The sequence below is a fragment of the Athene noctua genome, chromosome 13 (genome assembly GCF_965140245.1).
Source record: "Athene noctua chromosome 13, bAthNoc1.hap1.1, whole genome shotgun sequence".
Classification (NCBI taxonomy): domain Eukaryota; kingdom Metazoa; phylum Chordata; class Aves; order Strigiformes; family Strigidae; genus Athene; species Athene noctua.
Genome location: NC_134049.1, coordinates 249,959 through 276,789, shown reverse-complemented (window position 1 = coordinate 276,789; position 26,831 = coordinate 249,959). Strand labels below are relative to the sequence as shown.

Below are 26,831 nucleotides of genomic sequence, written 5' to 3'. Positions count from 1 at the left end.
CTTTAAAGAAACCAACCTTAATATTTCAGTGTGTGCAGGTACAAATACTTCCTTATTTAATTACATAAATACAAACAGAATTCCTTTGAGCATTCTCCAACAGGAATTAGTTACACATCTTTCCAACGGACCAAATGTGCAAGTTCACATCAACTCCCCAGTAAGTTGCTATTAATCAAAAGCCAACAGGAAGCAAAAATTTGGGAACAGCAGTACACAGAGCCAACAGATCTCATGCACTGTGCAGGAGACTCAACAGATACTACTTGGCTTTCTCAGCATACATTCACCTCTGCCCTGATCCGCTAAGTAAGTGCTCACTATCTGCTTCCAGCATAAAGATTGATGGATGGCTACACAACTACACTGTAGCTTTGAAGCACATGCTTTCTAAAGGTCACAGGAGTGCCACCAGAAAGCAGGTTCCCTTGTCAGTCTAATTCCTCCCCCCACCCTACAGCAAGGATGTTAAGACCCAACACACAAAACTTTGCAGCCACTCCAGGTTTTCAGTTACACATGTAAGGACTAAGCCTAATCATCCAGGGGCAGAGATGTTTGTTCTGCAAAGTACATGGTGACAGCAAGAAAAGCCTGAACTACTCAAAGCAAACACAACTGGAACTTAGTGAATGGATTATGAAAGTGCTTAACAGGCGACATTTCATGCAGAGGTCCATTCATCCTTTGCCAGGGCTTAATTTTGACTTTAACCAATAATTACACTATACCAGGGCTAGCAAGTCCCATTGAGTGTCCATAGAAAGAAATAGTCTCATAACCAGATTATACTCCACATACATATGAGGAATAAACTTAATATTTGCCATTGCACTGATTTTCTAAAAGTTTTAATTATTCAAATCCAGGGCAGCTTTGAGAAGAAACTACGTTAAAAATACAGCATGTAATACTTTAGTTGTATAGAATTTTTGGCTTTTCATTTAACGAATATGTTAAGTTTTATTTCACCGGCTTTTATACAGTTACCTTCCTAGTCATTGTGAGGAGAATGCTATTCTTCAAACATTTTTCTGAATAACCCAGCCTGCTTAAAATTTCACAAGGCTGTCATATCTTCTTCCTGTCAGATCCCATGCTTCAAATTATTTACTCTTATTATTAGGCTTGTATCCTGGCTCTGTAGACTTTCGTATTTCACAGTAATTCATGAGGCACCCAACAAAATAAAAATAAAAACTAATATACATTATCTCTACTGGCTAAGTAGCTCACTGCATTCTGCCAATGAAGCTAATGCCCCAAAAAGGTAGAAGCATAGAAAGGCATTGGGAATATGAAGAGTTCATTTGACTAGTGGAACACCATGGTTATCAGTTGAACTACGTAAGGAAAATGTCTGGTCCAACATTGTTTAATGTAACCTCCAGCAGGCAGGAGACTGGGTCTTTATGGTTATGAGGTGGACTGCACCAATGCATGTGTGTGACCCCCGCCCAGCAGTATCTTTGTTTTATTAACTGCAGGCAGATGTTCACTTAAGTGATAGTTCCTATTAGTCTACAAAATCTGTAGTGGTTTGAGCCCAGAGGGCAACTGAGCACCGTGAGAAGGAGAAAAAACAAATCAAAAAGTTCAGGAATGGAGATAAGTATGGGGAGGGGTCACTCACCCATTACAGTCACAGGCAAAAGATAGGCTTGTTAGGGGAAGAAAGGAAGGACATCACCTTAATGCCAAACACTATCAACCACACTTAACAGTCAGAATGGTACAGTGAGAAGCACTATCATATCTTAAAAACACCTCCCCCCACCCCTGCCTTCTTCCTGGGCTCAATTTTGCTCCCGGTATCTCTATCGGTGCAGGGGATGGGGGATGCCTCAGTGTGCTGCTCCTTCCTCCAAGGAGGGGAAGAGCACTCCCCTGCACTCTTCCCCCTGCTCCATGTGGTGTCCCTCTCACAGGAGACTCCTCCACAAACCCTCTGCCACAAGTCCTCTCCACAGCATGAATTCTCCTTGAGATGCTCCAGCGTGGGTCCCCTCCACATGTTGCAGTCCTCCCAGCACCCAACTGCAGCAGTGGGGGCTTCTTCCCACAGAGACCCCAGGGTCCTCCCCAGGCCACAGGTGAATCTCCGCTCCCCAGTGACCTCCAGGGTGGCAGGGGGGTGCCCTGTCATCTCACCAGGGTATGGGCAGGGGGGTGTCTCTGTGCAGGCACAGTTCCCCCCTTCCTCCTCCTTCCTTCCACTGACCTGGAGGTTCACACAACTCCTCAAAGTCCCCAAACCCTCTCAGGTTTCCCTTCTTAGATCCGTAATCGCAGAGACACAGCCACCATTGCTGACCAGCTCAGCCTTGTCCGGAGGCAGCTCCACCTCGGAGCCAAGGCAGCTTTTGAGAGGCTTCTAACAGGGGCCACTGCTGTACTCCACCCCCCCCCTTACTACCCTGCTACACAAACCCAGCACAATCTGAAAATTGCAGGTGCATTTTCAGGGCTTTCACTGCAATTGCTGGAAGGGACAAAGCTTTATTCCAGTTCCATACTATCCAAGACCAATCTCTAATTCTGGTACTACACAGCTGCCCTGTTTTCTCCCTTTTTCCTGTGAGCAATACTCATTCCTGTCTCAGCTGACCTTTGGTTTCTGAAGCAGCACATGTCTGTAGCTCAGCTGGTTCTCAAGAACGGTTCAGAACAGGCAGCTCCAAGTCCTGGTTAAGCAGCAGGCCAGGCTTTCAACCCTCTACTACTTCAGAAAGCTGAATATTTGCAGCAACAAAGACACTGCCATTGTCTGCAGACCACAACCACTGCCCTCTCTTTACTACTGTGTATTTGGTGTTTTCCCTACATTTTATGACAACGTGATTATGTGAGATTCTTAGACAACCAAGAATTTTAAGTTGATGCCATAAAACTTTTGGATCATTGACCTATGATGTTTGAATACACGAGAAGATGCCAAGGCACTGATGTAGTACATGTTTCTACATTTGAGACTTTTTTCATAAAAATCTAGATTTCACAATTTTTTTTTTTGTTTGAAAAAAGAATTTAGATATGAACTTATAGGCAAGTTCTTCCAAGTGATTTCTGGTGAGATTTTTTCTCTATGTAATCCCAGACAACTCCTTATGACTAATGTCAGTTAACAGATTTGATAATTATTTACAGAAAACTAAGGTATTCCTTGCTACTATCATGAATCATCACTCTAGTACAGTCTAAAGAAGTCAGCCTCAGAAAGTTTAAGGACAAATAGCAGTTTAGCCTCTATGAATAAACATAATAAAACACTCCAGCACAGCTTATTCTGTAGTCAAGCTGCTTGTTCTTGTCCACAGCATCCAAACAAACCTGAAAATAAAGGGCCCTAACAAAAAAAACCAACCCAAAAAGCAAAGCTGGAAACAAACTTAATGTGTGTTGGAACATTTTTCCATGGAATTAAAAATAATCCAGGACCAGGAAAGATTTTAGCAGCCCTCATAATGCTGTGCTGAGGCTCAGCATAGTGCCAGTCTTTATGTAAACATAGCTAAGACTTTGCCAATGTTATTAACCAGAGGGTAATTGTGAATAAAGGAATGTGGTAAGCCTGTTTTTAATCAGTTGCTTGAGGTTCTTTGGTGCCATAAACAACACAAACAAAATTTAGCATGAATTATTCAACACCTAAAATACTGAAACTCATTGAGGCTTTCAAAAACAAAATTTTTCTAATTATGAACACATAATTAAAAAAAACAAATAACCATAAAATATCCAGGTATTTGTAATAACTTGCCAACTTACTCTGCCAGTATTATTTATGCCTATTTAGGTTTTGTTGAAAAGAAAACCATTCTCCCCTTGCTTCTGCAAAAAGTATCTAAGGCCAGTTATGAAGTTTTCCCTGCAGGACTCCAAGGAAAGACAATTCTGAGGTAGTCTATCCATTTTTATAGTGTCCTTTAATTTTTTTTTTAAAGGAGGACATAATCCACACCTTTCTTCCTTGTCCACACATTTCAGATTTTGAAAGACTAGCTGAAAGTTTAAATTACAGATTCCACCTAAACGGCCACACTGAAATGAAGGACATTTGTTTTACTGCTTCAAACACCCTCCAAGGTAACTTTTCAAACACACAAAAGAATATCAACAAAACTAAGTCCAATAAAACCAAATCCAACAAGACTAGAGTAACTCATTAAACAGACTTTTTTTTTAAAAAAAATCAAGGTATAAAGGCTGCCAGCAACTGAACAAATCTGCAACTTTTGCTATTGAGAATACAATTTTTACTGTTTCAGACCCACTCCATTGTTAATACATCGAGTTAATGAAAGCAACCAGCATCACCTGCGTTAAGGAAAGCCTTAGGGTTCTTTAGGTTTTTCAAAATAAAAAAGAACACACTAGTGTCACCGAAATCTGGGATAAAATAACTTATCGACACCAATTTGATGTAGATAAGCAGACACTCCTTTATTGTCGGCCGGACGTGTAGGGGAGTATCCTCACCAACAACACGTACCAGGCACCAAGATCATACATCTTATATAGAACTTCTTATGCATATTCATTAAGTACACATACATAATTATACAATTTCTAAGTAACCATTAACATATTCTCCTCCCACTTCCGATTCTGCATAGTAAAGGTTAGAAATGTCCAGAAATGGGTCTGGGGTGTAATGTGAGTAGGTGGCCCATGAGTTGGTGGTCGCGATCTCCCCCTGCCGGAATTACCTTTTGCTTAAGGACACAGTTTTCTTGGCAGGTACTTGCAAGCTGTTACGGTCACTTCCCTCAGTTCCCATTAATCCTAGACCTTGACAACTACTTGCATTCTTCTAGTCCTATGTATGTATTATAAATCAGCTTACAAATCATCTTGTTTTGGTTACCTATGTTTTAACTGTTTCTACTAGATAATTGTGGCCAATCCCTTCGGCCTTGGTATGGGGCTGTACAGGGAACATTTAGAGTAGCAGCTGGTTGTTAGGTTCAAAATACAATAAATGTAAAATGATTTTTACTAAAATATCTTTTAGTTCCACACTTATACTAAAATTAAAACACAATCAAACACAATTTGATCAAATAATAATAAAATCAGTAACACTAGTAAAAACTGTTGTTTAGTAAATCTTGTAAATTGTTCATAATATAAGCAATACAAAATGCCTCTCCTGTAGGTGTATTGCATTTAAATGCAGAAACACGTACTAAAATGCCTCATCTATTTAAGTTTTTTAATATGTGGATGAATAACCCACTTTACAGTTCCCCATTAAATCTTTAAGTTTTATATGCAGTACCATAAAATCTCATTCTATCATTTAAGGTGTCTATTGATTTCACTTTAACTAGTTTAGTGAAAAACTGTTAGGTTTAACACGTAACATTTCCTCACATTACATTTAGAAGTATCTGTGGGCCAGAGGACACAGTTCACAGCCATGTCACCTCCTCCTCCCTGTAACAGTCCTGGTGTCCACGAGGGGTGGGCCATCCCCCCACTTAAAGCCTACCACGGAAAAGGGGGTAAAGGCACAGAACGCTTTAACCATTTCATCACGTGAGGTAGGATTTCAAACTGTAAGGTGGTCATTTAGTGACATAGGTTTGGGATCCACACTCCCACTCTCAGATCCCCTGCTGATGCCATTGCATGCTTTGGTTTATTTGAAGTACAGTAACTGAGAAAAGCTTGTTTTCTACAAGGTTCTTTTAACATGCACAGTTCTGTATATCATCTAGTGAAGCAAGAGTGGGAAAAAAACATCAGGCATCGTGGCCCGCTGCCTGTGCCTTTTTCTTTCCCCTACAAAATGTTAAACTGAACAGCTGTATGATAAACTATGTTCTGCAGCTGCTTAACTGCCTCATCCAGTTAATGAAAGCGCCTCTTTACAATCTGCAGATTAAAGAATCAGACCATTAGATATGCAGATGTGCTCTGCATACTCCTTGTGCAATGTCTGCCAGAATCATTTTGTTTCCACTGAAACACAGTAAGAAAGAACAGAAGGCAGCCTGCAGCTATCTTGCTTTGGAGTTTGCTGTCAAATTCAATGTTTAGCAAGGGTTGATTTACATAGCGTTTGCATGGGAGAGCATCAGGTAAAGCCCAAGTTTCTGAAGAGAGGAAGATGAGTCACCGATGAGTCAGTAAGGCCCACTGGTTCAGCAGAGCAGAAGGGCTATCAAAAGGGACAAAACCTTCCAAATGAAGCAGCAAAGAGATTTCAGTTATTTGTAGTGATTGAAGGTGCCATGAACATTTTGCAAGAATATTTTTTTACGGTGGAATCCAGTTCTAAAGTAGGTGTACTGCTTTTAGGTAGTGTTGACAGCAGCTTCGAAAAAATACTCTGCACTGTAAATCATACAGTAATAGCTAGCATGAGGGAAGGGCTTTCCTGTACGTTTTAACACACCCTTGTGATCTGTGGCATACAGGCAATATCTAACACCAATTAGTCCATAGATTCCTATTAGACCTTTATCCTCAGTGGTGTTTTGCCAATTCAGCGATAAGGCGCAAATTGAGTAGTTTACTATTTTATTGCACTCAAAAATTCTTCAACACCCTGTAGCAGTAACTATAAGGAGTACTACAACGAAAAATTATTTTTTATCTTTAAGTCACATGTTTCATATACAGGTATTTAAGCAATAATATGACTTACTCATATAACCAGGTTCATGAATGGAGATAACATTTGTACATTCACTTTCATCTCCACCACCTTACTGCAAAGGGCAAAAGAGAACTTCTTTTCCTTTATACAGTGTGTTTCATTGCAAGTTTCCCTTCAGTCTGCACTTGAAAATGGAATAGAAAAATGTTCCCATGTTTACACACACCATTTAAGAACTGTTGTCTGAGCAAAGTTAAACATGTTTAGAACTACTAGTAAAGGCATAATTTATACATCACATTACATATTATTACAGATAACATTTAAGGGCCAAACCCCAAAACCACACTGGAAATGTAACAAAGTAGTATGACCTTCAGTATTTGCAGCTGAAGACAGACTCCTCTGTAAAGGCTTGCTGGAAGTTAAAGAAGTAAAAGGGAAAGCTTGTGGAAGACAATTGCAGAAACCATGAGGTAAGGTCAGAGTCAGGCGGGGTATTTCAGCCACGTGGCTGAGCAGTGGGAATGAGGACAAGCACAGGTTTCCTTACACAAGGTTAGAATCAGAGATGTTAGACTGAACCAGTTTCACCAGCAATACTGAAGGCTTCTAAGCAGATGGAAAGAGTACTGTACTAAGGCACTGTGAAGAAGCAGAACTTCACATCAGAACTGGAAGCTGCTTGCCTGGATCAGATTAGGCTCCCATCATTTCACCAATTCAGACCATTCCACCATTCCCTCTTAGATTTACTCCTCTAATTCTCTTTCCTATTTGAGAAAGTAAAATCTGTCATTCAGTCTACTGCAGACCAAGTCATACTTCCATCACAAAGGGCACAAAGTAGTTTGGATACATTTTCTGTCAAAACCAGCAGAGGATTGCAGCCCTCTCACCCACTACAGATTTAGGCTTTTAGGGGAGAGAGCTCCACAACACAGAGACCATGGCAACTGGTAGGAATATGGCCCTTAGACATATACCCCAGTACTTCCTTATTAAACAGAAAAAAACAACATCCACAAAGAGAGTGATCACAGAGGCTCTGCACAGCTTTGGTACTTCAGCGAGGTTCTCGCACACTCACACTAGAGACTGGAAGACAGGAAAGAGGACAATAGTATGTTTTATTACATCTACAGTAGCAAATCAATAGAATGACAGAAAGTACTCCCCCATCTACCAGTTCTAATACTCACATGTCCTGAATTGCCCTCACTTAATCTTTAAAAAACTGAGTAGTTCTTGAGTACATTCCCAAGTCTTCAAAAATACCAAGAATGAAAAAATAAGCAGCTAGGCATATCACTGAAATACCATGCTGAAAAAGGTGCATTCATTTAAGTGAAGTAGACTTCTACCCGCCTCAAAAGTATCAATTGGTCAAGAATAATCTCAAAACAAGCCCTAAAAGGACACATTTAGCTACACAACATGAAAAACATTCTTCATTGTTCACTGTATCCTGTTACTAGCTTGAACATAATTTTAGCTACTGAATTGGTGCTTTTTTGTTTTGGCAATCAGATATTAACTTCTCCTTTGTTTTTTCTTTTCCTGTTTGTACACCTGCATTCAATGAGCAAACAGCAGCAACAGGATGAGTACCTTATAGTCAGCCTACTATACATTTGTACCAAGCAGACTGACAAAATACTTTCAAAGCCCTGGGGATAAAAAACAATAACCTTGACTTCTAAGATCTAATTGCAGTCCCCAAGTAAAATAATTTTGAAATAAAAATGGACGTTCTTCCAAAATACTGTCTGCTTCAGAAGAAAATTCACAACCGTAGCAACCTCAAAACAGGTAGGTAGTTAACATCACAATCACCAACTCTCCAGCTACAATATTTTGAAGTGCAGACTAAGAAGAACTCCCCAAAGTCTTAAGTACATTCTAGAACAGTTGAGAGTTACCACTGGTATTTTTGATTGAAATATCTTTTCTCCCCATACTAAGTTATGAGCTATTTAACTTCTTGAGTATCAGAGATTCAGTACAAACCAGAAGAGGCAGGTTACAATCAAACTGATAGGAGGCTGGACTCCAGCCACACTCAGCACAAAGAAAAATCCTACCATTTAGTAGCATGGTAAGCCTGCTAAATGCTTCTTCAATTTAAAGTGTATTCTGGTCTGAGAACAGACCCATGTACGGGACAAGTGAAAAAAGTTACCTAATGGCCTCAGGTACAAAGATGCCTCAGCCTGTATCATTAAGAAATTATCTGAACAAAAGAAAACCTGATTTCAGTAGGTGAGCACTCCCAAGGTGTGTCAGACTAAATAGTTATTCATGACTAATTCATTAATTGTGGAAACAACGTGCTTCTCTATTACAAACTACTACCTTCAGAACAGATTCATCGGAACATCCTTAGTGACGGCAAAAGGCTTAGGAAGTATCTGCCTGTACACCAACTAAGGGCACAGGCTGTACTGTCAATACAGCCCAAATACACTGACTTCAGCACTTGTCATCCTTCACAGTTAAGACTGTTTTCAGAATAAACAGCTCTTAAATTCCTTTCCAGAAAATAAACTTTCAGGACTGGGAAAAAAGTTGTTTAAGTCTATAAACTTACCCTATGTCACTGAAACCGGGATTCAGAATTTTGTATTGTGTTCTCTTCTGGGTGGGTTTCAGACATTCCTTTCTTACCCAGAATTGGAAGATTTCAGTTCTGTCAATGCTGTATCCACAGTGGCTTAATTTTGGGCACTGTGACACCCACAGCTGAACTTTATTTAGTCTAAGTACAGACAGCAGTACTTAAGAACAAGGAGAGGTCAGGGCACCTAAACTAAAGATCAAAATCTACTGTCACAGAACTGATTTGTATTTTCACTGGTGAATTGCATGGGAGCAGGTAAGGCAAGCCAGCTATTTCAGCAGAAAGTAGGGAGTACATTTCCAGTAGTTACAATGCTTTTCTGAAATACCTTGTATTTGCTTCTTTCTCAACATGGCTTTATTAGTGACCATTTAGGAAATCAGGTTTAGGGCTTGGGGTTTGCCACCACCCACATATCTGCACTGGGAGTCCAAAATACAACATGAGCCCATCCAAGTACAGATCTCAAGGAAAAAAAAATACAGAAACAAGTTAGGAGGCGTAACTGACATTGATGTTCTAACCCTCTCCTCTTCCACTACCTGCAATTAAAGGCTAAGCATTCATTTTACTAAGAGTACCTTGTAACCTCCACTCATTTCAATCCTTTATAATTTAAAGCACACCACTAATATACAGACTACGTAAATTATTGTAACTATGTAAAGACAAGCTTTTAGAATTGTGAAGATGCAGGCCCACTTAATCCATCCCATTAGTGCCACCTAACTGCTTAACATCACTATAACTCCATGTAGAGAACTGCACTGTACACAGCTATGAAGAAAACAGACCTGATGCAACCCTGCCAAGATGGTTTGAGGAAGGTTAGATAGTCCAGAAATACTGTATCACCCCTCTTTTAGTGAAGAGGGATGTTCAGTTTGTCTAGAACAATACCAAATATGGGAACAAGTAGCCACTGTTGTTCTGTTTCCTCTCAAGTGTTCCTAGAATGAACCAAGAATAAAACCAGAAAGTTAACTACAGGAAGAAATCACTGCTGGTCATGAACTTATTCTGCATATTGAGATCAGGTCTCTGTGGACTGGGTGTGCTGGTATTTCAGGCATTAAGAGCACTGGAACCAGAATTCCTATTTACCAGTAGAAAAGATTCAAAGATTAGTACTCATGGGAACAGCTTTTACACTTCTGGAGAAGTCAGCTGAGAAGGCACCAGGAATTGGTAAACTAAGTATTGAATATTAAAACTGTGAGTTAACAATAGTACTATCTACATGAAATAACTCATCCATTCTCTACTACTGTGTGCTACTTAAGTTTAACCACTGTGTAGTCTCACAAGAGGCTCACCCATCTTGTAAAGATATTCCTGAGACCGAGGCCATGGTCAGTGGAGACTGTAGTAAGTTGTGTAGAGAATGCACATTGAGGTAGAACAGATTAATCTCCAATATTTTTTTTAAACCAAAACAGAACCCATTTCAGTTATCAAATGTAATTTGTTAACCACATAGCATCATACATGCATATTTGTTATTTAAAGCAAGTATCAAATGGGCAAATTCTTATTTTCTCAGTACACTGGATCTAGTCCTTTATTGCCCTGCAGATATACTTTATTACATAATGCTGTAAAACAAGAGTGACAGCTATAGACAAATATCTAAGCTGCTTAAGAAAACAGACGTAGTTGGTAGAAACAGGTACTCCACACACATCTTGAGCCCCACATATTGGGTACTCAGGCACTACCAAGTCCTCTTTCACTTGGTTCAGTACACTTCTAATCTGACTTGCTCTGCTGAAGACCTATCCCCATGCTCTCATCTGAAAACAATCACGCCTTCAACTCTGTGGTTGCAACCCAATACTGAGACAAAAAAAAAATCAAGTGAAACGCAGCAAAAGAGCAAAAGCAGTGGCCTCTCCTACAATGAAGTCATTCTCCCTTCCCTCCACACAACTGTGCTTTAAATGGAACTCAAGTTTTAGCTCATTAAAGGCCAAATCTCAAATCAGACTTCCACAGACATAAGCAGTGTTGTAACAGGCCCACCAGCTGTTACAAACACTTGAGTTCACTTTTTTCCTGTGTCATGCATAATTCATCTTAAAAAAAACCCAACAAACAGAGGTTACTGCAACTCCAACTCTATCAAACTAATTCTGTTTGCTGATAGTCTACTCCTATAACCTAGGACCACCAACAGAACAGGACTTGGGTCCTTACAGGTTCTGAATCATTGTTCCTGCAAGGACTTTACCTTCAACAGCAGGCAAGCAGAACGTGACACTGGCCGCTGAATATGAACCCTGAGGAGCCACCTGCGTCACATCACTTAACCAGAAGAAAAATGTTCCTCCTCACACAACCACTGTGTGCTCATGCCACCCTTTACCAGCACAACTAGCAAACATGGGCTTTAAGCACCTATAATTAGAAACTCTCGGGTTCCCAAGGAAGAAGCGGGAAGCCATGCTTTGCAAAGCCAACGGCTACTGCACAGCAAGTCAACAACTAACAGTTTGGTTAACAGTTCAGGATAGGTTTACAGATGTTTAGCTCTTTCACCATGGATATCTCAGCAGGTTTAAGCTGCTACTCTGTAGCAGCAGGCCTATACTTCCCCTTCTACCAGGGCAAATCCATTTCAGAAAGTCACCTTACTCCAGTCTATTCAAGTCTTTCAGGTTACGCAGAGAACAGCTAGGATACCCTCACAAAACTGGAAACATCCAAATTGCCCTATCCTGAGAAGTTATTTTTATTTTTCTACTGCAAGGACCAAAATGTTTTTGTAGGCATCTTTGGTTTGCTGAATGTAGCAATTATTGACCAATATAGTAGTTCCCAGCATATATTTAAAATTGAGGGGAAGCACTGAAAAAGGCTTTGGAGGCTACCAACCATACAAGATCCAGTCCTGGAAACATGACTGTGCATAAGGCAGTTTCTGAGTGGAGAAAAAAAATTAGCTGAAGTAATTCTGTTCTTAGTGGGACTACTGTATTTTAACTGGTAATGTCAAATATTTGTTTTCATGGATTAAGGCAATTCAGAATTCAAGAACTAATCAAGTTTGCACCACAACAGTGTCAGCAGGATATTCTATGATATAGAAGCCATATGTAGTAAAATCACGCTTTATAATACAACAGTTTTCACAGTATCCAAATTTTCAGTTGAAATTATGGTAGGAAAGAGATCAGAAGTTTCCTGACAGCAGTACTGTGTCAGTCTAACTTGCTTCTATAAAAACTGTACTATCAAGAATCAACAAAAGTTTTAGAACTGAATGATACAAGAGTATAGAATGATGGATTCCCATGACTAATTAGTTTTTCCCTAGATGATCACATCCAACCACTAATTCCTTCAAAAACATGATCTATATTTAGACATCAATTTTGTAAGTGCCAAAGACAGCAGAAATAATTACACGAAATCATGTTTCACTGGCATTACCAGAAGATACTGTAGAATTATTTATTAATTCAGACTATGTAGATAGCTAGTACCTCTGTACTCAGAAAACAAGGACGGGTGGTTCTGTAGCTTTACATCTTTCCTGGAATGAGTATCACTAAATTTGAAATCCCCCATTTAAGTATATCTGTACTTTAAGTATGACTGTTTCCAATTACTGTTATAGCTACCTTTGCACCTTTCCTTTTCTTTAGGTATGTACTGAATACAGTTAGGGATGCAGTACAGGAAAACAAATTCTTCCATGATTGATAAACAGACAAATCAAATTCTTCTCAGATACGGAAAGAAAAACCAAATACTCAAAAGTATGCACTTGCTTTTGAGTACCATAAAACAGCCTTTGAAATTAGGTTTAATGAAAATACTGCTTCAACATGCCTCAAGAACCCTGCTTTCACTTAGCATATGAAGTATTTTCCAGTTCATATACCAAAACATCTACAGTAAGACAGTCCAAAACCCAAGTGATCAAAAGGTGTTCAATACATGACAGAACCACAATAGCTCAAAGACCAAGAGCTAGCAGGATCCTAATGCTCAACACATACATGTTCACAATACCTAGGGAAGCTTTTGTCATTGGATTCTTCCTACTAACCCCCCCAGACCAGTAGCACATTCATACCAAGTGAGTTATCAGAACATACAGGGATCACAACCCAAAGGACTTTAACTGTGTTGACAGCATTTGTTAAAAGAAATTCAAACACACTTTGTATCAGCATACTACTTTACAAAGTTGGGAATAACATAGGGTTAAGATTTACTGCAAAAGCAAATTTGGAAGCACTTAGGCATTTGTGCAGACTTGTATCCTTCAAGGCAGGAAAAAAAACAAAACAAGACAAATTCTTGACTACTGTTTGGCACTGCAAATATATTACTGACAAGAGGTCTCAGCTTCCATGTTTCTGTATTTGTGCTATCAGCAATATACAACTCAAAGCACAGAAAAATACATAAATCACTGCAAAAGATAATGCATGCTCTGGTAAACTGCCTACAATTCAAAGCTTCACAAGTGTTGTGGAATGTCAGACTGAAAACAGAAGACTGTCCTAGGTGCAGGATTATGTTTCTGGCAGCGTATTGTTTCACAAGACACAAGCATGAAAGACTGAAAATCCTGAGCATTAAGAACATTTGACATGTTTTATAAAGGATATCAGGCTACATTGCTCAGACTTGAATAGGACTTCAACACTTAGACAAGGCTGACCAAGAACTGGTTACAGACTCAGGCTCAGCTGATGAAGGTGATTCAGTGAGTGGTTCTGAGCTGGCAAGGAAAAAAACCCTCATCCTTCCTGTAGAGGGACAAGTGCAGCTAGTTACTCTGAGACTGCTAGTCCTGTTTGCAGGATGCCAACAAAACCCTCGTTTAAACTTCAGATTGCTGAACAAAGCATCAAAATAGCTTCCAGAAGCACATGCTTTTGTGTAAACCATTTATGTTCCTTTTTTTGATAAAGTAGGCTAAAAAACCAGTTCTATCATCATCCCACCCCAAGAGCATAAAGCTGTTGCCTTTCCCCTTGTTCCAGACCAGGGCTTTCACCAGAGACACTCCTGGCAGCTGAAGAATCACCCAGATGACAGGGGAGCAGAGCACAGACCTGGTTTATAGTCCTTTTTATACTTCCTGAGGTGCTGATCATGGAAGCAGGCTCAAGACCTGCTAATGTCTAGGTTTAACTTTAAAGTTCACATTTACTTGTTGGATTTAGGAGTTAGGTAATTCTTCATACTTAAAAGCACCTCTTAAGTATGCTTCCCAATAAGCATCACTTATGGTGATAACTCTGATTCATGCTCTAATTACCAATACTGCTTTCCTTGTCAGCTCTCCCACTGGCTTTGTTTAAATCATATTCAGTTCCAATCTGAAAATTTAAATTCAGATTTTTATTTTTTTTTTTTTAAGAAATACACTTTAGAGTTTACAAACCCAATCCACCAATGGTTTTAATAACAATTAAATGCCTCTACGTCTTTGGAAGAAGATCCTTGACCATACCCCCCTTCCTAGGCTGTTTACATTAAATAATCTTGAGCTTAGATATACTTGTTGTACAGGAAACACTCCAAAGCCATTTGTATGAGGCATATTTAAAATAGGCAGAAAACACCTGTAAGGTTCAGTGTGTGGAAATGCTTTAGACTAAGAAACCTTTTCCACTCACAGTAATGACTTAGCCAAGCAGATAAGAGATCCCATGCACTGCCAGGACACAACTGCACACCCGGTCTCCCCAGGGGGTATTCGCACTTCTAAGGAGATGAGGCTAGAAGGGTAGGAAATCAGTAGGTGGAGGATAGGAAAGCTAGAAGCTGATGAGTCAGGAGATGAGCGATAGCCGTACTTCCTGGGCAGGACAGCGACTGGCATCTCAGGAACGTGGCAGAAGGAAGGAGATGGGAAAGACTGAATTGAGCCCAGGAAGGACTGAAAACACAGCTCCTCACACCCAGGCTCCCCCAGGAGTACAACAGGAGGCTGAGGTTGCACAAGAGTCCTAACAATTACGTGAGGTGAATGTCTAAACAACTTACCAGAGAGTGAGAGACAGCTCGGTTCTGATTTTAAAATAGGGAGAGAATTCTGGTTTACTTTCTGCCATGTTTCTGATCTTAGTAAATACTCTTACATCCATGTAGTAGAAATAATAAAAGCCAAACAACATATAGAGTCCTTTGGCTACAGCAGTTTCAAAAATTTGTAAGCAGCCCATATACCTGTAATACCTTCTCCATACACAAGCAGCAAAAGATGGCCCTTCCACACAAGTAGTAGGAATGCTGATCATTTGCTAGTGACCAGCATCCACCAGGAAAGCTCCCTCTGAGACAACAGGACAGTGAGGAAATGAATGACCTCCAACAGATGAGAAAATGTTTAAGAGAACCTTTATGTGAATTTCCCCAAAAGATTTAGCCTTTTACACTGACGTAAACCTTTTGCTCATATTCAAGGTGAGACTTTAGATAATACAAAGTGGCTTCATTCAAAACACTAACAGTGTAAGCCAACCCTTTCTTGCCAAAGCCTGTGCCTGGTGATTTCTGTTTGCAGAGGGACTGAACTATCTCCCAGATCCTTATTTTTGTAAAACAAACACATACACACACAGAGTCTTCCCAGTTCTGAGAAGTGCTTCTTTGATTTTACTCCTAGTCTCGCACTGTTAACTCCCAGAACAGAACCTGTTTTAATTAGGCGCAGAATCCCTTTCTGACATAGCTCTTAACGCTTTCCAGTAGCTACACACCATCTAGATCCAGAATCGAGCTTCTTTAAAAAAGCAGACCAAAGTATTGCATTACAATAGCATTTTAGGAAACTGAAAAGGAAAGCAGATCAATTCGTCATTTATAAACCATGTATTGTAGCAACAAGGAGAGCCAAAGGGTAAACCTGACAACTTACAGGCCAACACAGTAAGCCAGATTCCAGGCCAGACTCTATCAGATCTGTGTCAGAACTCACCGTGTAACTACAGTAAGCTCACTCACTCCTAGGGTCACCCAGTGTCCTTGGCAAAGAATGAGCTTGGAGCTTAGAAGGAAAGACTCTTACCTCTTTGCTCTCATCCTCATCAGATGCAGCAACTAAAACTAATGAGGTTTTATTGATATAAAGGATTCTTCTGTATCTCTGAAAATGTTTATTTACATGTTCTCTATCTACACATTAGTAATACACACATACTATATTAGAAGGCAAATCTAAACATGCAAGTATTTGATTCCTCATGCTGAAATTGGGAATAGAAAGTTCAAAAATCTTTATTCTTTGACATAATTTGGACAGAGCAGTGCACGACCAATATCACTTTTATACTAACTCCTAAAACTGGGAAGAGATTAAACTGGTATTTACGAAGGAGAAAAATTATCAAAAAAGGAGCCGAGAAGACTTCTCTAAAGAGATGTGCAACTTCTTAATCTTTTAAGCAAGGAAACATACATTCCATGTTAAGATGAGAACATTACTAGGATTCTACTCTGTAAAAGCTTGACATTTCACTGGCTAGCTATCACAAAAGTTTTGTTAAACTTCCCCATTCCACATATGCAGCAATGCTTTAAGAGGAGGCAGTAAGACTGGGGAAAGTTATCTCTTCAAGTTAAGAAAAAGTGGCTGCAAAAAGTTTAACTAAACTACTAATAGCATTGGTGCCCCATTTCCTTCATAACAAGCTAGTTACATGTGGCAGGCAAAAAAAAGCAATTCTGGAAGACAAAATAAGAAAAATGCTTAGATGTACATACAGTCACATGTTCAGTTTTCAGCTGCAAAAGCTGCATCTGGGTAACATCCTATACTTTCTGAAAAAGTGCTCTAATATACACAACATATCCATAAACCATTCTAGAATTCTTTATTAATTATTATTCTTTCTAAAACTAGAAAGAAGCAGACAAGCACACACACAAGGTAAACCTAAACAAAACACAGCAAATATGAATTACTAGCTTTGTTATTGAACATGCTACTGTGTTGTATTTTATATATCAGACAGATAGAAACACCATATAGCTGGAAGATTTTTCCATTAATGCACCTCTAGACATAACGCAAAGCACATGCTGTTACTCTTTCTACTACTCCACATTTGGCAGAGAGCAAGGTTTGAGCTTATGCTACTGTCTGCAGCACCAGACAGTAAAGCACCCTTCAAATACAGAAGCATCAGTGTCTTGTTAGGGACTTTCTCGCAGGAATATGATTTAAGATAGTATAAGGTCCCAGCTCATACCACACATTAGTTATTTTAGGACCAAATCGTGAAGGCTAGCAAGTCCTTTCAGGCTGATTAAATTTTATTTCTGCAGACTTTTTAGGCAATACATGCAATCAAGTAGTGCCCAGCATCTTGCTGGATTGGGCTATAAATATCTGACCTCTACTGATGTCAAGCTATGTTGAACTGCTATAAAAGGTTCCTTTTTAAAAATCAAACGTCCATCTTTGTTGAAGAGGTGAAAACAGGAAAACACCAAATATGCCCAGACACAAAAGTGCTTAGCATTGAAATTGCTGGTTAAAGGCAACACAAAATTTTTCCTTAACATTAGACACTTCTGGCTTGCTCAACAATTTGTGAGTTACTCCAGATACTGCTGAACCTGCTTCCTCTGGGATCCTTCCCTTACCTCTCCCCAAAGTGGTACAAAACTTCAGTAATCTAGAACAGAAATAATGCAAAAGCAACGTTGATCACTGATGTGTTCTTCTTGTTGGGGTGTTTATTTGGGTTTGTAATATGGTAGCAGTTATGCCTTCAAAACAGTATTTTTGCTCATCAATGTTTTATCCTGAAGAGTCAAAGCCAGCTGACAATACTCAGGGAAAGAAGGCTACTTTAAAGATTCACGATCACACTGTCACATTAATGCGACAAGATTATTTCTGTAACATGATATAGATTCTCTGTCCCACTCCAGATAATACCCTCCAGTGCATCTCCACAAACTATTTAATGACACTATGAAGTTCCAAACTCACAGTATAAAAGCAAAAGTTGCATAAAGTTCACCTGACCTTACATTTCACTTCAAGCAAGTTTCCCCTTAGCTACACCAAGATGCCTCCTGAACATTAAGGACCCAGTCCTTCACTGGAGTGAGACTACTTTACACTTAGATCATACACATTTTTGAAGACTTACAAGTTGCAGCTAAGCTGTTGGAGGCTCTAGTTTATTTTGAATTTAAAAAATTGAAACACAAAGTTATCAAAATGGATGCATTTCAAGAGAAAACTTATCAACAGCTGCCACACGTTCTTTAAAACTGTCAGGTTTAATGCAGTTCTGCCCCACTGCTGCTCATTCCCACCTGGTACTGCAGCATACAGCCATGAAACAGCTCACCCATTCCATGTCTCCAGATCTCCTCCTGAAACCACACTGTTAAGCAGAAATAGATATTGATCTGGTTTAAAAATAAACCAGCAAAAAAAGTGCATACATATTGCTAAATTGCACATCGCTGCACAATCTTGCCAGAAGACCTGAGTGGGACAACGCACGATGGCAGAGGCTAGAGGAGACCTGTTTACACCATCACCACCTTTACACACTCTGCTGTGTCAGACTGACCAAGAAGTAAGAAACAAATACAGCTGGAGTCAGTGGGAACCCAGCACCCTGCACTGTGGACCCTGCCAGAACAGAAGTTTGCTCTAAGGTCTACAGAGACCATGTGGCAGAAAAGACTATTTAGAGAATACTAAGCACTCATGACATTCTGCTTCCTCTCTCTCCCCTAAGAAATCAAAACTGTCAAGACAAAAATAAGGGAAAAAATGTGAATTTTTTCTGCAGAATGAGTATAAAGTTTCAGCATACTAGTGGCATGATTCATGTTCATAAGCAGTCATTGTAAATGCTACCAGGCAATACTTTTGCCAGCTAAGTTACAAAATACTACCTTCCAATGATTATCAGGCAATTGTTTGGGCATACTTCTTAAAAACACCCACTACTTTTCTGTTTTTGTTGCAATGATTACTTACAGACAACCTTAAAAAAATGCAGTTCATATTAGCTTGAGATCTCACAGTGAAAAGACTAATAATTCAAGACTACTTCAGCACCAAATTAAGAGCTGGAGAATAACTGCCTGAATAGTTCCCTGAAAAGGGTATCTAGAGGAAGAAGTTAGTGACCTTATTTTATCAAAGTAAAACTCATCAAGCATGTTACCAATTGTCCTGTGTATTTACAAGAATTGTATTTTGATCAAAACGTTTCATTAAAAAGGAATTAACGGAGCCCACAGCAGATCAACTGACAGACTCACTGATCTCCAAGTACTACTGTTAACAGGGAGACATCTCTGAAGAACTAGCACCAAGGACTTTAAATCACTCTTAACATGCCAGCAGCCTCCAGCAACGACGCACACCTCTACCGGGAAATCTCAAGTGCCACAGGTGTCTGATCTAGCAAGTACTGAGGAGCAAAGGGTATGGTTAAAGAGTTGATGGGAACCACCTGGCTAAACAATCAACTCACAGGGAACACATGTACCTATCTCAACCAATAACAGGACTGTAAGAGCTGGTGGTATCACTGTCATCCCTGACTGTGACAGAAATTTCAGCTTCCTAACCTCTGCAGTGCTTTATTTAAAGCAAAGACTTGTGCTCAACATAGGTGTAACCAGGCACAACCGTACTTGCCTGGGGAAGTCAACGCACAGGCACTGGTGGTAAGAGGGGAATCTTAAAAAGACACTGGGAGTGCAGGGCCCCAGCTACCACTGCGCCCAAGTCAGTAAAGCTCTGAACACCCAAGAGCTAGGATGGTCAGTCTTTAAAACTCAACCTTATCTAAGCTTTAGCAGGAATAATGCAGAAGTTTCCCAAGTAGCCTAACGCTCCTAGCTCTAGTATTCCACATTAACACAGACTTTAATAAACTACTTGTTTAGAGGTTATGGATTTCAGCGTAGTTCATTACCACACCGGATTTTCCACTACTTTAAGTTCTTGTGTAACAGGTAGTCATCATTATTCAGATTACTTCAGGATGAAACCTTCTATCGATCATCAGGAATCAACTACTGAAGATCAACCAGGTTCAGCTGCCGAACCACAGCTTTTCCCCAACCGAGCACTGAGGCGTTTCGTTTCACAGGCGCAGCTGTTGCGGTGCCCAGGTACCCCGGCTCCGGGGGCTGCGGCTGCTGCGCGCGCGGGAGTTTCCCCGGTGCCGGCCGTCGGGCCCCCGCGGGCGGCGGCACCGGACACCGGTACTCGGACACGGGCGCCAGCCAACCGCGGCGCAGGGAAGGTGGCGGCCAGGCAGAAGCCCCTCCAGCAGCACCCTCCGAAGCGTCACCTGCCGCGCAGCAACGCCCTCACGCCACCTTCCCCCAAGGTTCTTCCCCTTCGAAGACGCCAAAGGGCAGAACCTCTCCAGAGCCCCAAGGGCGGGAGACGCGGCGGGTGTTCCGCAGGCGGGGGGCGGCCGGCCCTGCCCAACCCCGCGCGGTGGGGCACCCGGGCCGCCCCCGAGGAGCGAAGCCGCCGTGCCCCGGCGGGGGCCCCCACCCGGGGCCCCGCAGGCCGCCGGCCTCCGCCGGCTGCTTTTCCCCGGGCAGCGCCGGCCCCGCTGCCCGCGCCGGTTACACAACCGCACCGCAGCCCCTTCCCGGCGCAGCGCGAGGAGACGCTGGGCAGCGCCGCGGCAGCCCCGCTGCCCCCGCCGGGAGCCGCCGCCGGGGCCCCCCCGGCCCGCGAGAACCGCCCGCAGCCCCGCTCCTACCATCGCGGCTCCTCCGCCCGCGGCTCTGCCCAGACACGCCGGCGCCCCGGGACGGACGGGCGGAGGGAGGGAGGGAGGGAGCCCGCCCTGCCCGCGCGCGCAGCTGCTCGGGCGGGGCGGCGGGTGCCGGGCTCGCGCCGGCGGGGGCAGGACGAGGGGCCGGGGCGGGCGGGCCGGCGGGCGCCGTGTCCATAAATGGAGAACGCGGCGTGGCGCAGCCAATCGCCGGCGCGCGGCCGGGACGTCACTCCCGGAGGGAATCCCGGCGCCCCCTCGCGTTCCCGCCCGCGTTCCCGCCCGCCGCCCTGGGGCCGTTACTGTGGGCCCCGGCCCCGGCCGGGCCGAGCTCCCGCCGCCGCGCAGCGCCCGCCCTGCGGCCTGCGGGAGGAGCAGATGTTCCCAGCAGAACGGTGTCAGCAACGCCCCGGCAAGCCGCTGGCGCTCCACAGCCCTCGCGCCCTCCTCTGCCCCCGCAAAGGCACCCACAGAACTGAGGTGCTGAATCGAGGGGCTGGGGCCAGCGCAGAGGAGGACAACGAGCCTGGGGAAGGCCTGGGAAACAAATTCTGCGAGGAGCCAGGGAAGGAGCTGGGAGTGTTCAGTGTGAGGAGGAGGAGGCTGAGGGGAGACCTCATCACTCTGCAGCTCCTGACAGGACATTGCAGAGAGGCTGGGGCTGGGCTCTGCTCCCAGGGGATCAGGGACAGGACAAGAGGGAACGGCTGGAAACTGCCACAGGGGAGGGTCAGGCTGGGCAGGAGGAGAAAATGTTTCCCAGCAAGAGTGGTCAGAGGGTGGAACAGGCTACCCAGGGAGGGGGGAGTCCCCATCCCTGGGGGGGTTTCAGGGCCGTTGGGATGAGCTGTGGGGGGATGTGGGGTAGGGGAGAACTTTGTAGAGTCGGGCTGAGGGTTGGACTCGATGATCCCGAGGGGCTTTTCCAACCTGAGTGAATCTGTGATTATATGATTCTAATCCCTGGAAATAGTGGAATGTGCAAAGCATCTTCATACCAAATACTGAAACAAGTCCTAGGTGTACCCCACAAATGCAAAAAAGATCAGGTGCTTGCCTGGCACTTGGCACCTGCTCTGTGTTGCGCATATCAGTTTGTCCAGAACACAGTGGATACACCCTCTAGGGACGGTGCTTCCTAAGGGATCAAATCAGCAAACCCATCCACAGCTGAGGACTGTATCCTGATAACAAACTCTTCTCGGGCTTGAAGCCCTGTCGCTGACTTTCATGCATTTCCAACCGCCACTTCTGAACTAGAATATAAAGAAAATGGAAACAACGTAATTAACAACGGTAACAACAGCCAGACCCTGAGTCATATGTTAATACTGCTTCCAAACTACCCTGAAAAGCACTCTCAATAGGTACAGCTCCTGGATTTCATCATTAGATATTACTGGGTTTTAAGTTAACTCTGGTTAAAAAGAAGTGCAGTTATTGGAAAAAATAGAGCTGTTTATACAGAACATATGTGTTCAAGTGTCATTGTTTGTTTTTATAAACAAAGTGAAGACTCACTTCCAAACTAATTTAGATCAGGCATAGGCAGATTCACCGCCGACTTCTGGGAGAGCGCTGCTCCGGCCGCCGAGGAAGGTGCAGGCTCTGCATCCAGACAGGTCCGTGCCGAGGAAGGGCAGTGCTGCTCAGCACACGTACGTGGACTTGTCCTCATGGATCTGCCTGAGGCATCGCCACATTGGTTTGCAAACATGCTGGTCAAGCGTTAACAAATTCAAACCATCCTGATGCACTCAATACCAAAATGGGACAAAAATTAAACTGTTAATCTTGGCCCCCTCTTAGGTCTCACGAACTTTGGTGATTTAGATGAAACACAACAGCCCCCTGGGCACGTTTCATCCTTGGTTTTGAAGTATACCAGAAGACTTCCTCTGCTCAGCTGGATTTACACTGTATGATTACTGATCATGTGAAGCTTGGGGCTTCCATAGTGGATTGCTTGGATGTTAACTGACATCAATAGGAGGGGTAGGAAGTATTTTCATTGAGAAAGTACCTGGGTGGTAAATATGATCTGCAATAGCTATTAAAGCAAAAATACATCTGATAGTGCTAAAAGTGAGCAGAACTTCACAGGAGATGAGTTTCACACTTTGATTCCCAACAGAAGGTGAGTAACGGCAGTTTTATGGAAATAGGACAAAAATAGTTTGCCTAGTATTTCATTTGAACATGGAAATGTTACATAAATTTATGGGACTGTGATAAAAAGTGGTGAAAAAAACCTGTAAGAACACAGAGAGCATGTATAGGGCTGACAAAATAAAGAGAACCTATATAGGTTTTGTAGGTTTTTTTCAATTTGCTTTGGATGTGGGTCTTTTTTAATGTCTAGGTTCATCTTCTTAAGAGGGATATATTTTTATGTATGTTTGCATACATACAAACTTCTTTATAACAAGGTGTGAAAAAAGTAGAGAAAGTAGGTTGTGGAAGACGACTAAAAAAGTACATTCACACTAGATAGCTAATTGAGAAACTAGTCCTGAGTTCACTGCAGTCTACGTGTGCTACCGGGGTCTATCTGCTCTAGGCGGACGAGAAGATGACCGTCAGTAAAAATTTTAGGGCTGAAGGCATCAGTGCTCTGCATCTGCACAGACCTTTGCTAAGCACTGTGTGTACCAAGCACAGTCTAATTCACAATGAACTCTTTTCATGCTTTTAAATCTAGTAATTTCATTCTGCTTCAGATGCTTCTGATAAACATCTAATTCCCAAGTTTAGTGAATGATACTTATTCAACACCCATGCTCAGAAGCAGGGGAAGGCATTTCCCTTTGAATGTCAGTGGTAGTGTCCCTGAACCGTCTGCATGCCTGGGCTCCTCCCGCCAGTCGCCTGTAACAGTCATCTCTGAGAAAGGCAGAACCCACATTTTCATCCTGAGGAGCTCCAGCAGAGTAAAAAGGAATCTCTGTACTTTTAAATGATACACAAAACTGAGAAGTGGTGACATTTCTGTCATAAAATTCATATGAACAAGTTACCTTTAAAAGACCTAACTTGAAAAGATTTAAGAAAAACTCACTGCATCAAGAACTTTAATTGCTTTTTTCAGCGCGTATATTGTCTGACGGTGTTGTGTATGGTTAGTAACACCTACCAGCTCATGCACAGAAGTGATAACATCAAGAAATATTTTGAGGATATTTTCTGGCTGCAAGCAGTTGTGGCACTTGGTCCTCCCGATGCTGATCAGAAGTGCCAAACTTCAGGAAAACATTTGAGCACAAGCTTTGCTTCAGAGCCTGTGGAGGTTTATGGACGTAGCACTGGGGACTGGTTTCAGAGGTGGGCACAGGCTCAGCACCGATGGGAGTGGCTGCTGCTCTTTGCCATCACCTGACCTGGAGCCCACACCACACTGGGCAGTGCCACAAGAGAGAAGTTGTTGCCTCCACAGCGAGGCTGGTAAGTCACACGGGTGTTTCCACCTCCCACTGCCTGAGTGACACTGCGTGCCGGCACCGAGCAGGAACCAGGCTGATGCTGAAATGTATAAAGACTAAACTGTCCGAAAAAAGAACATGATCCTTACCTCTGGAAATGCCACAGAATGCAACTTTCCCTTGCCCCCTGTTCTAAAAATATTGTGGCTTCAGAAAGAAAAAACTCTTAGGAGAAGTCAGTAAATCTCAGAAAGATTAGAAATTTTAATGAAATAGGCACTGCCCTGACTGCTTTCTAATTGGTTAAAACTGACAGCAAAGAAAAAAACAGGCATTACGACTTTTCTCTTACAAAATATATTTAAAGTTTTATAATCCACATATTTTTCTCGTTGATCAGAATAATTTAATTAATAATTTAATCAATTCCTGAAAGCCACTAAAACAAGGCTTAACACCCATAACAAGACACTATACTTTCAGTTAGGAAACCACACAATCTCGTATTTCTTCGAAAGATGAAGCATTTGGATCATAGAAAAACAAATGTTAGAAAATTAAGGAAACTTTACAAAGTCAATGCAATTTTTGCTGTATCTGCTTTTCAAAAAATAAACACACTTTATAATATTAACGTTTTTCGTTAAAATGCAGATGGTTACATTCTGCCTTCAGTTACACTTGCCGAATGTAGAATTCTACTTCAGAAAATAAAAAATGGATTCAGCAATTTCTTCTTGTGAAATGTAGGGAGAAACTAAATGGCATGTATAAAACAAAGGCAGAAGTTTATGACACAAAAATGTGATTAAATCACTCCAGCATTGGGGACAGGTTTTCATGTTGGAAAGCACTATGATCATTTTAGCTTTCTTTCACGCCCTTTCTCTGTACCTAATAGAGTATCTCCCTTCCTGCCTCTCTTTTGTTGGCCTTAAATTAGAAAAGCATACCTGTTCAGGAAGGATGCTTATTAACGTGTTCAACACATCATTCTAAAACACCACCAGAGTAAGAATTGCAGTAACAAAATCAACAGCCCTTCTTCACCCACTGTTAGGTTTTGGAGGTTTTTTTGAGGAAAAATAGCATGTGGCTCTTTTACTCTGGATCTGATTAAGAGAAGCCTCAGACGTAAGAGATACTTAGAATTCCTGGAATTGAATTTTTCTCCAACTGCAAACCAAAATGTATGAATAATGTTGTTATTTGCAAGGCTGGTATAAATCTAGAAGAAGTCCACAAGGACTTGGTAACCGAGGAGTTTTGCCTCCTGTGTTCCCGTGACTGATTTTGGTTAAGCTATGCAGGTTCATGTCAACAAGAGTACAAAGATTGTATTTTTTTTCCTCAGAGGGAGATTTTTTGAAACATTACACAAGCTCTTAAGATCAAAATTTTATGTTATGATGAGCAACCTGATCTAACAACAACATTAGCCCTGCTTTGAGCGGGGAGTTGGACAAGATTTGCTTCCAAGGTCCCTTCCAACCTAAATTGCTTCATTCTGTAATTCTGTGATTATTCAAAATGGGCCTCCATTCACGAGTGAGACAGTTGAACACTCCAGAATAAACTCACATTATTGCTGATGTACCTTGATATGGAAACTGATCTGAATTTGCCTTTAAGAAAATAAATCTACATATTATCAATTACAATGAAGATGTAATTATATAAAATACAACAGCTTAGTACTGCTTTAGAAATATCAAGGAAGTGATATAAGTACAAAAATAATGATCTCTGATAACACAAGATGAGAAGAGTATCTGTGTGGGTCAAACCAAAGATCCCTCACCTCAAACATCCTGTGCCAGGCCATGGCTGGTACGGAAGCCTGAGGAGCAGCGCAAGAACAGACGCGCATTTACCTGTCACCTCCCCATCTCCTGGCCCCCACCACGTTGAATGCAGCTGCCAGACAAGGGCTAGAGGGAGAAAGCAGACTGAGAGCTAGTATGGAGGCACCTTTTAATGTTAATTTCAAGACTGCAGTAGGAGGTACAAATGTTGACAAGTTTTTAAATTAAAATAACTTTAATCAATCTACTTAAATAACAATTTGCTTTCAAGCCCCACTCCTGTAGGGGAGAAAGTAGGAGAAAACACTGGGTATCCAAGCAGTCCTTTAGCAGGAGAAATCACTAGACAGGAGCACAAAACCTGCACAGCTGCATGAAATTAGCCTAGATATTTGCCAGGTCAGATAATTCAGCTGTGTACATCAATAAACTAGAGCAAATTCAGCGGGGGCCAGTGAGATGTCGGGGGCTAGAGCCCGGGCCCCTGTGGAGAGGCTGGGGGCAGGGCTTGCTCAGCCCCATGGAAGCAGACTTTGGGGCACTAACAGGAGCCCCCTATGCCTATGAGGAGGTCATCAAGGTGTCAGAGCGGGACTCGTCACAGTGGTGCAGGGTGGGAAGACAACAACATAA

The 26,831-nt window shown here is 42.0% G+C and overlaps 1 protein-coding gene across 2 annotated transcripts in view; it reads right to left on the bottom strand.

Moving 5' to 3' along the window:
- MYO1E (myosin IE) overlaps window positions 1–21,026 on the bottom strand; it is a 91,060-nt gene extending 70,034 nt beyond the window's left edge. For both annotated transcript variants that reach the window (XR_012634451.1, XM_074916639.1), the window contains exon 1: window positions 20,960–21,026. Coding sequence is in view for 1 of the 2 variants with exons in the window: in XM_074916639.1 (XP_074772740.1) it covers window positions 20,960–20,962 (3 nt within the window). In the remaining variant the exon portion in view is untranslated. The remainder of the gene's footprint in view (window positions 1–20,959) is intronic.
- Window positions 21,027–26,831: the final 5,805 nt, after the last annotated feature.